The sequence below is a fragment of the Stigmatopora argus genome, chromosome 2 (assembly GCF_051989625.1).
Source record: "Stigmatopora argus isolate UIUO_Sarg chromosome 2, RoL_Sarg_1.0, whole genome shotgun sequence".
In the NCBI taxonomy this organism is placed as follows: Eukaryota; Metazoa; Chordata; class Actinopteri; order Syngnathiformes; family Syngnathidae; genus Stigmatopora; species Stigmatopora argus.
Window position 1 is genome coordinate 21,127,501 of NC_135388.1, and position 16,763 is coordinate 21,144,263.

Genomic DNA, 16,763 nt, shown 5'->3' on the forward strand with positions numbered 1-16,763 from the left:
TAAATGTCTTATGCAGGGCTGCCAACCTCCATCGACCCCATATCAGGAGTACCTTTGTCCAATTTCTGGAGTGACTACGATTCGATATGAAATGTAAAAAAAAATAGGTGTAGGACAATTTAGGTCAAACTGTTATCATATTTTTACATTAATTGAAATATTTTTGCAAACTATTGAAAAAGTACAGCATAATGAAAATAAGTTTAGCTTTGTGTTTGGGTCCTTCTATGTGCGTTTAACAGTCAGTAATTCCACCATGTGTCAGGCTGAAGTTGCACATGCATGTTGTGCAATGTGCAAATGTCAGTCCTTTTGGAGACGCCGTCAACATGAGATATTTCGTCAAATAAGAAGCAATAAAGTTCTGCGAGTGTCTCGATTTCTTAAGTTTCAGCCAAATTGCAAGCCATTTTGCGCATATTCCAAGGAGGCATATTGATAAGACTTACCAGTGCTCTGTATGCCTACTTCCTATAGAAGAACCCCGGAAATGATAGGATTTGTTCCAAAACAAAAGTTTGGTGGTTTGTCAGCCTTAAAAATACTCTTGTGAAAAAAACGAAAACGAAAATGTTAAAGCGATAGAAGTCGCACTAGACGAATCATTCGTCAGAACTTGTAACTCTGATGATTCACAAAGCACTCGTGTAACATAATTCTTCTGGTTTACAGTGCAGTTGAATCAAATGCGGAAGATGCGGAAGCCATAGCGATGGTGTGAATTTCGAGACATTTAAATTGGAAATTTGGTACTTTTCCAAAATGGTTGCTTCAAAAAAAAAAGAAACTGATAATTTTTGGGGATTTCCAGAGTTTAGGGAGGTTGTCCGGAGTCCTGGAGTTTGCTTTGCATTTCCGGGTAAAATCCGGAAATTCCGGAGTAGTTGGCAGCTCTGCTATGTTTTACAAACAAGAACTCATACTGCACCCTAAAAAAACACTTTGCACTATAATTCATGTATTGGAAAAATTCTAAGATTTAGCCAGTGTCTAACAAGTTTCAGACGGCTTTAAATAGCATTGACACGCAGTTCCAAATGGTGGCAGTCAAGATTTAAAAGCGCGAAAGTATACCATGTGACAGGGCCAAACAGTGGCTGTCTCCTATTGAGATGTCCACCACTCTAGTTGTCGCCAGCTCCTCGATCAGTTTAGGTCTGAGTGCTGTTGCCTCAGAAGAACCGCAGCCCAGGCAAGCTCCGCAGCCCCATGCATACACCTAAAATTAGAGAAAGGAACATTGGCAGGAACATTATCAGATGATTTCTACTCCATATATCATGAGTTATATATATATAGTCCAGTCATTCACGACCTCCATTTTCGAGCACCACTTTTCACAATGTTATTAAATGTAATTTAAAGATTTAACTGTTTCAATGCCACAACATCCACAGTTAAGTGCAAATCAGTCAAGTATTTTAGCTAGAAACATGTCAAAAACATAACATCTCATTCCATTCTTAGTAAAATCAATTATTGTTATCCTGAAAAGCCTTCTTACATTAGGAAGGAATTGCTAAAGGTTCTAAATTAGTGATTTCTCCTTTAGAGGTAATCAGTGTAAAGGAACTTTGCTTTCCTCGCTAAAAAATGATTCAGTTAATATTTTAATGCAAGGGGGAATTATTTGTTTATACATCCAAAAATTTAAATTCGAAACTCAAGCTTGCCCAATTGTCTGGCTCTGATAAGCTATTTTCTTTCTTAAGAAAAACTTAGTGTTAACAATAAAAAAAAATGAGGAAAAAAACTTTCATGACGTATATCCACATTACCTGCCCAGTTGAAGTTAACGCAAGAGACGATTGACTTCCAGCGCACACTTTTCTGACGAACATGCCTTGTAGGGCTTCTACTACTTTTGGTTTGTAAACTCGATTAGTATCACCATGACCAAGTTTCCCTGTGAAACAACAGAGTTGGTGTTACTTTTTAGAAAATCCATACAGGGAAAGCATAACATTGTTATCAGCCACAAAGTTGTTGTTCAGAATGAACGTCATTTTTGGACTTTTAAGTCAGTTTTTTTTTTTTCAGTTTGGACATGGGGGCTTATACTCCAGTGCAGGGGTGGCGAACAAGTTAGACACAAAGTTGCCTTAGTATTTTTTTACGATGAGTAGTGGTCCAAAATATTTTTATTATATACCTAATACAAAGGTTGTTTATGAAAACTAACTTTTAAAAAGTATTTACACACCATTGTCTCCTCCTCCAAAGGACCACACGGTACGGCCATCCTTTGACAGTGCAATTGTATGAGAGCTACCACATGACACTTCTCCAACATTGCTCATGTCTTTGACCATGGTAGGAATGTTTCTGCTGTTGCTGTCACCATGACCTGGATTTAAAAAACACAACATGACAAGTTATGCAGGGAAACAATTGTTCTCTTCCAAGCTACTATCGCATGCAAAATATATCTACAGTCAGGCCATTAAATACTGAGGCATCACCACAATTTTCATTTTTTGGCACGAAAAACAACTACAATGGATAACTAAATTAAAGATGTGCTTTAACTGCAAGCTGTCAGCACTAATTTTAGGATGTTTTCATCCAAAAAGTAGAACAGCATACAAATTAAAACAATCTGTATTAATGCCATCCACTTTTAGAGGAAACAAATGAACAATTATAAATGAAATTTAACAACAACAATGCCACATAAGAGTGCAAATGAACAACAAACTAAAGCACACAGCAAAAATGAACAGTTTTTAAGGCAAAGAAATCCACTAAAATGCCAAATTCAATCACCCAATCTGAACTCAACCATACATTTCACTTAATCAAGACATAACTTAATAGAAAATTCCCATTAACATACCTGCCAATTTATACGCTTTTCCCGTATTTTACACGTTTTTGATCAAATTTTATACAGCATATAACAACTTTTGTACGGGATTATTTTTCAGTACCTTAATTTCTCGCATATTGACCGACTCGGGACAGGAAAACATGGGGAGAGTACATGGAACATGGAGGGTAAAAACAAAGCAGACCATCTGACAAAGACTGACAAAACACACAGGGTTTAAATAGACAGACAAGGGTTGATTACAAATCACACGCAGTTGGTTACACGAGGAAGGGAAGCCTGGAGGGACACAAGAGGCTAAAAGCAAACAAACCAACCAAATTAACCCTAACAATAGGACATGTAAAACTACTGCTAACTTGTAGTGCGAGGTGGGGAAAGATAAAGGGTGCCTCCGCACATTAGAGGTAAGATCTTAAGCAAGAGCCCGAGCCCAACCCGACCCGAAGTTCATCTAAAATATCAATCATTTCTTCGGGTTCTGGTCTTTTTTTAATAAATATGTTTATCAAAATGTATACTAAAACAATGTGTGGTCTCTCTCGCTGACTATATATATATATATATATATATATATATATATATATATATATAAACAACATTGCTCATGTCTTTGACACACACACACACACACATGTGTGTGTGTGTGTGTGTGTGTTCATAAAAATGTATACTAAAACGATGTGTGGATACTAATCTAGGGAATACTTGTTATAAAATAAATAATTTGGATAAAACAGAAGGCGCTGTAATGTAATTGCTATTTAACTACTAAAGGAGCCGCAGAGCAAGAGCATGGTGTGCGCACATGAACGCCGCCCTTTTAATAATCTTCTCCCTCACAAGTCTGCATCTATTTTGATCTCATATCCCCAATGTGGAGGAGCAAGAAGTTAAGGATAAACTAAAGACAGGAGAACTGAAAAGATAAAAATGCACCGGTAAGAGTGAGGTGTTGAAAATGCTACAGAAACTTGCATTGGCTTCGCTGAATGTAGTCAATGTGGCACTTTGCTTTCATATGAGAGCAAAAAGAGTGGCACCTTGACGGTGAGCAGGCATTTAAACAGCTGTTATTTAAAATTTCGTTAAAACAAAACTATAGAAACCACATTTATTTGATTTGCATTATTCTATTTTAAGCCTGATGGGCTGCAGCATTTCTCCGCCTAATTAAGCAAATGCGCATCAATTCTTCTGTGTTCCAGCGTTATTTAGTTGTGGAACTGCATTTATCATATTCATAAAAATATGTAGTTTATTTTAACCTTAAGAAATCTTGAGTTTTTTTCTGCCAAAAATACTATGGGATAAATTGAACTAAAAAATTGCAGGCCATGAAATTTTCATAAAGAAAAGTGATGAAACTTGTATGTAAATGTCTGGATGACTGCGTAATGCCCTGTCAGTGTCAGAGCTAGTAAAGTTGGCCATAATGTGCAAGAAGCACCGTGATTAAATCAGTATCTTGTCACAACTCACTGTGATGTTGCTACGCTAACATCACAGTGCGCTTTCTAGTTTGCTTCGGGCTCGGGCCTGCAAATCAAGTTAATTGGTCGGCCGAGGGCCGGTGGTGTCACAGTCATCGCATACTTTGACAGGCATACATTGGTCGGCAAAAATGCATTTTAATCTTTAAATTAGGGTTAAAAACACTACAGTAATACTTCAACATACGAGCAATTTGAGATACTAGGGAAATTTCGAGCAAATCTTTATCTTCAGATACGAGAGACAAATTTTGATATACATACAGCGGACGCGAGAGGCTGCTCATAAGAACATCATGGGAACTGTCTTTCTGGTCGCCACTCCCTGGTGTAATGTCTCTACGAGCACTGGGTGGAGTGTTGCATTTTTTCAGTGTTTTTTTCCCGAATGGCGGAGCTTGTTCGCTAATACGAGAGGAGTACTACTTCCCGGGCAAGTTGGCAAGTGGTCGTGCGTTATCCTATTGTGAGGACATTTGTGTGCATCATTTTCTGAATATTTTGAAGGGAAGGCAAAAGCAAACAACCCTGGATAGGTTCCTTTTAGCTGCAGCTGAAAGTCAGGGGGGAGGCGGGGCAAATAGAGCCAACCCGGGGAGAAGAAAGGTATAAAAATGTCAAACATTAGAATTAAGTTTAGTGTAACGTTAGATTAAACTTATTTTTCAGTGTCTGCATCGTAATCCTTAGTACAATTAAACACATTTTGGTACTATTAAACCACTAGTTGTATGTTACTTTGTTAATAGATGGCGAATTAGAACAAATAAAAATGTTTTTCCAATCCAATATCCTGTTTTTGGTGTTTTTTTCAGAGAGTTGGAACGAATTAATTTGTTTCCTATTCATTTCAATGGGAAACTTCCGCTCGAGTTACGAGAATCTTGTCATACGAGCTCAGTCCCGGAACGGATTAAGCTCGTATCTCGTGGTACCACTGTATGATGTTTTTATTACTACGTGAAACTATCACACACGATTCGTTTCTTTCTCTGATCCTTTGTTTTAATTTGCAGGATCAGGCATTTGGTGAACTAGAGAAAAATAGTGACAAGTTGCAGCAGGACATGTCCTCTTCTGACAGCAGCCAACCTGCTCACCTTCACCAACTCCTTTGCTCCTTGCATAAGCAACTATTAGCTTATTGCCATGTTAACCATGTGACTGAGGTATGAATACAGTACTTAATTCATCTCTATTTAAAAAAAAAAAATAGAAGTTTCCCTCACTGCCAATAACCTGACATTTTGGACATGTTTGACATCTGCTTCTAAACTAAATTTCACCGGCTGCAGAAAACTCTAAGGCGTGGCTGATGTAAACATAGGATTGACGCAGAAGTCTTTATTTTTTTCGGATGTCGTGGTCTTGATCAAATCAAGTTGACACCATACAACAATGCTGTAAATTAAGTTACTATCTAAATCTAAACTCTTATATAAATGCTTTGTCTGTGTGTGCATGCCATGCATACAAAGAAAAAAAACAAGCAACAACAACCGCGGTTGGATCTCGACTTCTTCGAAAACCCACATCCCTGATTCACCCTAACCGATTGCCTCCAGCCTTACAACAAGGGGTGCGCAGAAATACTAATGTTGGTATGCAGTGAAAAGGAAGTGCGCTTCCCATTAAAACGCGGCCTGCGCACGGTGAAACCGCACGTGGCCACGCTATGCGCAAGTTGGGAAATTTGAACAGTATTGATCGGTGTCTTACGCACCTACAATGGGGCAAATAAGTAGTCTTACGCACCTACAATGGGGCAAATAAGTATTTAGTCAACCACCAATTGTGCAAGTTCTCCTACTTGAAAAGATTAGAGAGGCCTGTAATTGTCAACATCGGTAAACCTCAACCATGAGAGACAGAATGTGGAGGAAAAAAACAGAAAATCACATTGTTTGATTTTTAAAGAATTTACTTCCAAATTAGTGTGGAAAATAAGTATTTGGTCGCCTACAAACAAGCAAGATTTCTGTCAGAGGTCTAACTTCTTCTAACGAGGTCCCCACCCGTTACCTGTATTAATAGCATCTGTTTTAACTCATTATCGGTATAAAAGACACCTGTCCACAACCTGAGTCTCTCACACTTCACTGTGACCAAGACCAAAGAGCCGTCAAAGGACACCAGAGACAAAACTGTAGACCTGCACCAGGCTGGGAGGACTGAATCTACAATAGGTAAAACCCTTGGTCTAAAGAAATCAACTGTGGGAGCAATCATTAGAAAATGGAAGACATACAAGACCACTGATAATCTCCCTCGAGCTGGGGCTCCATGCAAGATCTCACCCCGTGGCGTCAAAATGATAACAAGAACGGTGAGCAAAAATCCCAGAATCACACGGGGGGACCCAGTGATGACCTACAGAGAGCTGGGACCACAGTAACAAAGGCTACTATCAGTAACACATTGCGCCGCCAGGGACTAAAATCCTGCACTGCCAGATGTGTCCCCTTGCTGAAGCCAGTACACATCCAGGCGGTCCGTCTGCGGTTCGCTAGAGAGCATTTGGATGATCCAGAAGTGGACTGGCAGAATGTGTTATGGTCAGATGAAATCAAAATAGAACTTTTTGGTAGAATCACAGGTTCTCGTGTTTGGAGGAGAAAGAATACTGAATTGCATCCGAAGAACACCATAGCATTGGGGTGGAAACATCATGCTTTGGGGCTGTTTTTCTGGAAAGGGACCAGGACCACTGATCTGTGTAAAGGAAAGAATGAATGGGGCCATGTATCGAGAGATTTTAAGTGAAAATATCCTTCCATTAGCAAGGACATTGAAGATGAGACATGGCTGTGTCTTTCAGCATGACAATGGTCCCAAACACACAGCCAGGGCAACAAAGGAGTGGCTTCGTAATTTCACATTCACATTTCAAGGTCCTGGAGTGCCCTAGCCAGTCTCCAGATCTCAACCCCATAGAAAATCTTTGAAGGGCGTTGAAAGTCCGTGTTGCCCAACGACAGCCCCAAAACATCACTGCTCTAGAGGATATCTGCATGGAGGAATGGGCCAAAATACCAGCAACAGTGTGTGAAAACCTTGTGAAGAGTTGCAGAAAACGTTTGGCCTCCGTTATTGCCAAAGTGTACATAACAAAGTACAGTGGTACCTCGACATACGATCGTAATCCGTTCCGAGACTGAGATCGTATGACGAGGTTCTCGTAACTCGAGCGGACGTTTCCCATTGAAATGAATGGAAAAAAATTAATTCGTTCCAGCCCTCTGAAAAAACACCAAAAACAGGATATTGGATTGGAAAAAATGTTTTATTTCTTCTAATTCCCCATCTATTAACAAAGTAACACATAACTAGTGGTTTAATAGAAATAAAATGTGTTTAATCTAACTAAAATTGGGCGGATTTCGCCGAGGGGAGAGGGGCACAAAAGGGGCGGGGGGCTTCAGGTTTTTTTTCCCACACAACGCACTCGTAAACAGAACAAACACTCCACCCTCACGTTCGCTATCGATGGGCTGTTTGCTGTTGTACTATTCCCTTCAAAATATTCCGAAAATGATGCACACAAATGTCCTCACAATCGGATAACGCACGACCACTTGCCAACGAGCAGCAGTCTTTTATCAGCAATCGCTCCGCTGCTCATGGGAGCTTCGGGGACGCTGGCTAGCGGCTCCCTTTTAGCGTGTAGCATCTGTGTTCGCATCCCCTCGAACGGCGCCTATGATAGAGTTGCTACCGTGGATGCTATTGCGGGGAGTTGCGAGCCAGTGCCCCTGATGTTCTTATGAGCAGCGAACGAGAAGTAATATAATACTCCTCGTATTAGATAAAAATAACAGTAAATGCAGCAGCTGAGCTTACCCACGTATTGATTGTGGGTAAAGTTTTTATTCTGAGAAAGAGTGCCATTGCCTGTCGGCGTTCTGTGCACGAGTATACTTCATTACCCAGAAAGCCCTCTTTTCCCCGCGCATGTGCGTTGTGCGTTTCCTGGTCTGAATAACTCATCCGGTGCTCGTAAATATTGTTATACACGAAAGATATGCAAAAAAGACAGTGCCATGGCCACCTGGCTTGGTCGCATCACGAAATTTTGATCGCATGACGGGCGAATTATTCGATCGAAATTTCCGTCGTAAGACGAGAATTTTGTATGACGAGCGGTCGTGTGACGAGGTACCACTGTATTGAGATTAACTTTTGGTATTGACCAAATACTTATTGGGTTGGAATGAATTAATGTTTTTAGTTCATTTCTTTGGGAAACGTTCATTTGAGTCCCCTTATTAAGCGACACACACACAGGGCACACACAAGTCTAAAATGTAGGACTACAAAGTGGATGGCTTTCGGCCATGGTAGAACAGGCACTTGCCGCCATCTGACGGACAAACGCGCGTATCACATCTCCCATTATAACGGCCGCGGAGGCAACTATTTCAGCGACCCAGGGCACATTTTCATATGCTTTATTTATTTTAAGACATTAATAAAGCTTTTCCTTATAATTTTCTCTCACTTGTGTTTCCTCACATTTTTCATACAAAATTGGGACACTTTGACCAATTTTAAAGGCTTTAGTTGGTAGTTGTGTGAGGACTGTGGAACGTATTAGAGATTTTTACATATAAAGTACACCTCTACTTACGAAATTTTAAAGTTACGAAAAAAGTTTTGAGACCAAGTAATTTCTGAAGTAGAGGTACGACTATATCCTGTCACCAAGTCATGTCTTTCTCAAAACATGCAGTGAAGCAAAAAGTTGAAGACCAATGTGGTTAATTTCAGGTAAAGTGGGAAACTGAATATTATATTAGTATAGATAAATGACAGCGGCATCCCGACCCCATTTTTGCAATATCAGATGGAAAAAAATGCAGAGCTCAGGATTTACAACATAAGAAGTCATCATTCCACTAAATATGCTTAAGAATATGTATAAAAAAAATAAAAAATATATATATATATAGCTGAAAAAGAGCCCCATCTCCTCGTGTTCTGAAGAACTGTACAATGTTCTCAACTATTGAGGAGATTTGATTACTACTTGTATTTTCTTGGTATACTTATGGCCCACACACACTCAGACTATCTTTAGCGACCACCATAAAATTTGAGTTTGAGAGAAACCCGATGTACCGTATTTTCACGACTATAAAGCGCACTAAAAAGTCTTAAATTTTCTCCAAAATAGACAGGGCGCCTTATAATGCGGAGCGCCGTGTGTATGCTCCGAGTTCGCTCCAAAGCCTGTCTGAGAGCACTTCCGGCCAACCCGCTTCATATATAGAGAAAAGTCGGACGTGGGTGGGGTCAGGCACGCGGAGGGGGTGTGTTTAAGAAGACGCTTTTACTGTCTTTGTTGGTTGCCATGCTAACGGACAGAAACTACCACCTACGGTGATTTTTAAGCGAAAGACGCTGCCGAAAGAAAAGTTTCCAGCCGGCGTCATCGTGAAGGCAAACCAAAAGGGCTGGATGGACAAGGAGAAAATTAGAGATTGATTATGTAAGGTGTATGTTAAGAGAACGGATGGCTCACTGTCACTTTTGATTTGCGACTCACAGCAGCGGTGAAAAACCAAGTCACGAAAATGAATTCTGAGCTTGGCGTCATTCCGGGAGGCTTAACTAAAGAACTCCAACTGCTGGACATCGGCATCAACCGGGCGTTCAAAGCAAAGTTGCGAGCGGCATGGGAACAATGGATGATAGGTGACAAACACAGCTTTACGAAGAGTAGGAGGCAGCGCCGGGCTAGTTACGCCACTATTTTCGAATGGATTGTGGCCGCTTGGACTAACGTGTCTGCTTGCACTGTTGTTCGAGCTTTTGCCAAAGCCGACACAGCTTTACGAAGAGTAGGAGGCAGCGCCGGGCTAGTTACGCCACTATTTGCGAATGGATTGTGGCCGCTTGGACTAACGTGTCTGCTTGCACTGTTGTTCGAGCTTTTGCCAAAGCCGACACAGCTTTACGAAGAGTAGGAGGCAGCGCCGGGGTAGTTACGCCACTATTTGTGAATGGATTGTGGCCGCTTGGACTGACGTGTCTGCTTGCAGTGTTGTTCGAGCTTTTGCCAAAGCATCATTTCTGTGTAGCCACAATGTGAGTGACTCCGAAAACGAAGAGAGGGAACCCGGCATTTTTGATGAATCATTTGGACAATTGTTCAATTCGGACACAGAAAATGAGGACTTTGATGCATTTGTGGGTGATGATTAATCAAAAAACGTGAGTACATTGTAAAATGGCTAAATAAGGTACAACCGAACTCAGTTTTGCTTCCGTTGCCTTTTTAAAAACGTGTTTTTAGCGTGTGTCCATGTTTAAGCTGGTGTATGTTTAAGCTGGTGTATGTTTTGCCATGCCTGGCTGCGTTTATTAGTGTGGTGCGCCATATAGTCGTGAAAATACGGTAGACTGAGGAAAGACATGCAAATGTAGTAAAATTTGACACTTTAAATACGAAGCCAACCACATTAGTCCAAGTATACCGTACTTCAAAGATTCTGACTCTTGAAAGCAAGTGAATGGAGAAAAATCTCTAAATCTATGAGTGTGGGTCTACATACAAAACAAAGTCTGGCAATACCCTAAACATAACCACAAGAGAAAAGGGGAGTTAAAATAAAGACCACAAATGGTGTAATTCATGTTATCTGCACAGCTGTTCTTGGAAAACAGCTCAAGGCTGTCCAAATGTGTGGACAGTTTTATTGTCATTTCATCTGAATTACTTACCGAGTCTTCCAAAGTCACCTTCACCCCATGTGTACAGTTCTCCATCTTCACTGACCGCAGCACTGTGTCTGTAGCCAGCAGATACACATACGACCACCTAATGTAAAAAGAAAACACAAATTACAAATCTTTAATAAATTTCTCTCTGCTGACTAGCTGAAGGCCTACCTTTCCTTGTAGTGGGCCTTGGATAAGTTTAGGATATTTCTGTGTTGAGCTGTTCCCGTGACCTAGCTTGCCATAATCACCATCACCCCAGCTGAAAACCTCACCCTCTGTAGTGAAGGCTAGGGTGTGGCCATCCGAACCCTTAGATGATGACACTTTTTTGATGGCACGGTGGGGTTCAAAGGTCAGTTTCTTAAGTGTGGACTGGTTGTTGGAGTCCCCGAGGCCTAGTCGGCCATAGCTTCCCTTCCCACAAGCCCGCACAGAGCCATCAGAAGAGATTACAAATGTGCAGTATTGGCCTGCCTCGATCTGTTAAAGAAGAGAAAATGCTTAAAAGAATATAGAATAAGAAAAGGAAGAACTGTTTCCTCAGTGCTGGTAATCCGTGCCAATTCCTTCAACTTAATGTAACGACATAGGGTTTGGTTGTTCTGTAGTAATATATTTACCTTGAACTCTGGACAAATTTTATGCCTGGATTTACCTGCACAACTCTGACTTATTGCATATAACAAGTTTTAGTAATACATGTATTATACAAGTGATACATGCTACCGTATTTTCTCACATATTGACCGCCTCAGTGAATAAGCCGTGCGCTGAAAATTGCCTTAAAATCGTTGAATTTTATGATTTCTCTCGTATAAGACGCCCCCTGATTCAAAATGTTCACCTTGGTATTCATGGTTTTAATAGGGAGTACAAATGTGTCACTCTGAAGGGAAAATCTTAAGAAAAATCATCGCATGTGGTATTTATGAGATGCTCTGTGAATCAAAAGGATTGTCTGCTGGATTCCTATCAGATTTTTCCATCAAATTTAAAATCACTGTAGGACCTTGCGGTTAGATCAAGTGCTATACTGTATGAGAAAACTGCTCAGTATAATATGAACTGGTACTGCAACAATTAATCAATCAAATCAAGTAATTTGATGAGAAAACAAGCTTTGCATTCAATTTCGCCGCTTCTATGATTAGATTAATTACAGGTGTTGAAATAGTTTGTTTTAAAAGTGTTGCACTTAGTTATTGATACAATAAGATTACAGATCGACCGATTCTCGGTTGGGCCGATATCTGGACAATTGATCAGCCTGTTTTTATTCCGAGCGGCTGATATGACGAAATTAACTTAAACTGGGTTATTTGAGCTCAGATCCAGCCAAATCTCTCTTCTGACTGCTCTGGCCTAACATAAATGATCACCTGCTTGTTAAGTCGCGGCCTTTGATGTTGTTGCAACACCTATATTTCAATTCAGCACACTATTTTGGTAATAAACACACTCAGGTCAAGGTCAGGTGTTCCACAGGGTGAAGGTCAATGGTACATTCCAAAATAAACAGCCCACAAATTGAGATAGAACAAATTTAAATAGGAGCAGAAGCTGCTGAGAAATGGATATTTGGAATTCACAAGGTCCAACAAAGGTCAAGAGTCCATATGCCAATAGCTGACCAGTTTTTGCTGAAATTTGGAATTTGATCTTTTCTAGTCCAAAGTATCTTCCATTTCTACACTGAATGGCCCACTCTATGGAGTACACTAAAGCAAATATGTTGTCTTACTGTCTGTGCATCAGCAAAGCTGGGTGCCAACTTAGGTTGCAGAATTTTTTCCTGTGTTCCTTCCACTAGTTGATGGCTGCTGTTACTTCCCCACACGTAAACCTCGCAGGTTTCCGATAGTATAGGTGATTCCCCAGTCTGGATGCTTTCTGGACTGACACAGGTTCGGGAGTAGTCGGATGCCATTCGACATACCTGGGGGAAAAACTTAGACTTAACATTCTAGTGCATAGTGGTCACTGAAATGGCTAGCTATAACTAAAAAGTAACTTTCTCTATGGCCCATGATGAATAGAAGCACTTCAGATTTTTTTATCTAAATAGGCTACTGTATTTGGAAATACATTTTGAAACTACATTTTACAAAAAAAGCAAAATGCCTTATTACTTTTAATATCCATGCTGTGACAGACAGGAATATTTTCTTACCTCTTCAAAAATACAGAGTGCTGCCTCATATAAGGAACATAGCCCATCAGGGTTCCGTGTGGGTTCCCTCCATTGGCTGCGATCTGCTGAAGAACCCTGAAAAATCCAATTTGCAAGAAAGTTTTCACCTAATTCGTAATAATCCTATAATGGCATTAAATGTTATCTTTAAATGTTTTTGGGAAGACAACTGAGATGTAACTGCAATTAATGCGTGAGGGAATTTTTAGCATTTGATAAATCACACTGTCTCTGATTGGTTGTTTTCCTCGGGCCCAGTGGATTCTTGAATAACAAAGTAAAGATAGAGGATGTTACGGGATTTTTTTTTTCAAATCATATTGCTGGTGGTACATGCAAAACTGTCAAGTCATAATGAGTGATTTCGCAACTCACAATTAAAATAACTAAACAAAAAATATTGTTCTTTTAAATGCAAAATTGCTCTCTGCAACTTTTTGTTAAGAGGATTCACAACAAAATAAAACCTGAAACATTTACTCACCAATGAGCGTCTCATCTGCATTAGGATGTTCATGAAACAATCATAGCCAATAAGGCCTTCTTGGCTCTGCTGTAGCTTACTATGTTCTATAGTGCTAACTAAAGCTGACGTGGCCAGAGCCATCTCAATCCATTCAAGCAGGTAGCGAAGGGAACCCCTTTGGGAGGCGAGTCCTAGCAGTAACTCTGAGGCCAGCCGTCGCCCTAAAATATCTGCCCCAGAGTTTGGCATTGTGACTCCCTTTAAAAACGTTGTGACCTGGGCCAGGCAGTCCAGTCCCATTGGGGGGATCTTACTCTCATTGGCCAGAGAAAGAGGTGGCAGGGAACTAACTACATCAATAGCCGTATGAATGACATCATTACACAGGTTTAAGTTGCCTCCAGCTGCCCCAGGGGTGGGTGGAGGAGGAATCATCCAACTTTGTCGTAGAAGCGCAAATAGAAGGCTGAGGCCTGTGCGTACACCCATCTCAATGAGTGCATCAGTGCTCGAGCGGGGCCGCTCACTAACACAGTGCAGATCACTGGAGCCTGAGTTGTTCTCTGGAGAGTGTTGCTGCTGCTTGATCTTCCCCTTGTCATGATACTTGTTGGAAATTGCATAGAATATACGTTGAAGAACCAGCACACGTTTGCGCAGGGCGGCAGCAAAGGGTGAGTCGGAACAGACCATCTTGGCCAAGGCCAATTGACTGCCCAGTAGGGCATCCAAATAGTGCTCCTGTTCATCGCTGGAGAGGGACTCGCGCTCAAAGTCTGGCAGTTGGGGACCCTTTAGACATAGCACCTGCTGGGGCAGAAGCACAACCTCTTTGTTGGACAACAGCTTCGAGTACAGGATGGAAACGCCTTCTCTGGTGGCGATTGACTCGCTGTCCTCTGTGATCCATGAGCTGTTTAGGTGCTCCAACCATTTGAGTTTTACTGGAGGAATCATTAAAGCCATCGCATGTCACTATGGAGCCATCAGTCCTGGAAATATAAAAAACAAAAGGTTTGTTTCAGCGCAAATAAAAACGTACTCCCGGAAATGACAAACTGGCAACAATTGAATGAAGTATAGGTCAACCAATATATTGGCCGGCTGATATTTGGGCTTTTTTTCAAGATTGGCCGGACGATATGTGGCCTTTTTTTTCAAGATTGGCCGGACGATATTTGGCCTTTTTTTTCCTCAAGATTGGCCAGACGATATTTGGCCTTTTTTTTCTTCCAAGATTGGCCGGACGATATTTGGCCTTTTTTCAAGATTGGCTGGACGATATTTGTCCTTTTTTTCCAAGATTGGCAGGCCGATATTTGGCCTTTTGTTCCAAGGTTGGCCGGCCGATATTTGGCCTTTTTTCAAGATTGGCCGATTGGCAAATAAAATGCTAATACATTAGGGTAACTATAATGATAGCCTCACACATTTGACTTTGTTTTATTGGCGTAAGGTAGAATGTGTATGTCAAATTTTTCAAACATCTTCAAATCTGTCAAAGTCCTCATCTTCTGTATCCGACATAAAGAGTTGGCCAACAATGCTGGGTTGCATAACATTGTCAGGGTCAGCGTGTCCGTCGTGGGGTTTCGTAATAGTGATTCCAGCTTTGACGAAAGCTCAAACTACAAGTGCTCGCCGGCACTTTCGCCCAGGCATTGACAATCCATTCCAAATCGTCACGTAACTCGTGCGACGCTGTCTGCCTGTCTTTGTATGGAACCTCTATGTTGGCGGCAATCCGACATTCATCACTCCCAAGCCGTTCGCCAAGCTGTTCCTTCTCGCTGTTAAATTGTGTTCAATCCATGGCTTCAGTCCATTTTCCAAGTGTTCACACACATTCTGTTGTCATTCATGTCAGGCATTTCCTCTGTACTAGAGCTAAAGTGCTGTTTCTTTGAGTATTGAGTGTTTTTGAAGGTTAAAAGCGCTATGAGCACACACAATTCAAATGCCTTGCCACTTGCCTGGGATGTTTTGAATGGATTTACCGTAACGCTTGGAATACGAGGGGAGGCTATTTTTAGGGTGAACGTCCGCTGGGTGGATCGCAATAAGTAGCGTGTCGGCAAGAAATAAAATCAGTCACTCAAGCAGTCGTGGTCATACAAAAATTTGAATTTAGTGCACAAACAAGGCGCACCGACCGATTGGGCGCATCGACCATTTCAGAGAAAAATTTAGACTTTTAAAGCGGAATTTTGTTTTATTTCATAATCACAAATGTACAATCATTTTTTTCTGTGTTCTGAACGGGTCTTGCCTGCACATACACAAATTCAGAAAGGAAGTCACGTGAGCAGGAAAACCAGGAAGTGTGTCCGTCGCGTTCTAGTTTTGTCATACCACCCCTAATCACCAAGTCTCTGGATGCAATAATAGCGTGAGATAGACATTACGCAGGTATCAAGGCTGATATTTTAATGATCGACCGCAAGACCTTCTATCAGCCTTAACAACTATTGGGATGTGGTGACATGGTAAACACGAACACACTACTCCCGTCTGGCCAGTCAGAGCAGGTTTAAGTACGGTAAGTTGGTGGCACCCTGATCGAGCAATGGCAGGCACAAGTGAGTTTTTTTCACGTTTTGTGCAAGATACAGTTTATTTCTTTTCTTGAATTTCATTCAGACGTCAAAATAAATTTTGTTTCGCGTTTTCTGTTATCTTTTCTCTAATGGTGCCCAGTGAGTGAACAAGGAACCTTAAAATTCCCCAAAACCAACAAGTAGCTGGTAATAAACTGAATCTCCTTTAAATTGGTCTCACTCTTTCTTAACCTGTCTCCTGAAGTTGTTTTTCAGACCTATCAGCTTCCTTTCATTGCTTTTCCCCTGGTTGTGCTGATTCCAGATGTGATTTCATATTTAAGCATTTAACCAATCACATTTCAGCCATTATTTTTTTGCCAGGATCGGAAATTTACCTGGAGGCCTTCACAATCAGTTCTGCAGGCCCTGTAGCATAAAATAAGTGTCGATAAAACTGTTGCTTTCACCAATCAGATTTCGTGTTGGCTGCACAAGCAAATATATTGTTGTGTTGATTTAA

General features: G+C 41.0%; 1 protein-coding gene across 8 annotated transcripts in view; it reads right to left on the reverse strand.

Annotated features, from left to right (window-relative positions):
• Positions 1–16,763, reverse strand: part of herc1 (HECT and RLD domain containing E3 ubiquitin protein ligase family member 1) — a 136,903-nt gene that overhangs the window by 118,499 nt on the left and 1,641 nt on the right. For all 8 annotated transcript variants that reach the window (XM_077586910.1, XM_077586900.1, XM_077586865.1 and 5 more), the window contains exons 2-9: positions 13,722–14,695; positions 13,217–13,312; positions 12,788–12,982; positions 11,215–11,526; positions 11,047–11,143; positions 2,204–2,347; positions 1,779–1,906; positions 1,075–1,219 (exon numbers count right to left, since the gene is read on the reverse strand). In XM_077586910.1, coding sequence (XP_077443036.1) covers positions 1,075–1,219; positions 1,779–1,906; positions 2,204–2,347; positions 11,047–11,143; positions 11,215–11,526; positions 12,788–12,982; positions 13,217–13,312; positions 13,722–14,669 — 2,065 coding nt within the window. In that variant the 5' untranslated portion in view covers positions 14,670–14,695. The remainder of the gene's footprint in view (positions 1–1,074; positions 1,220–1,778; positions 1,907–2,203; positions 2,348–11,046; positions 11,144–11,214; positions 11,527–12,787; positions 12,983–13,216; positions 13,313–13,721; positions 14,696–16,763) is intronic.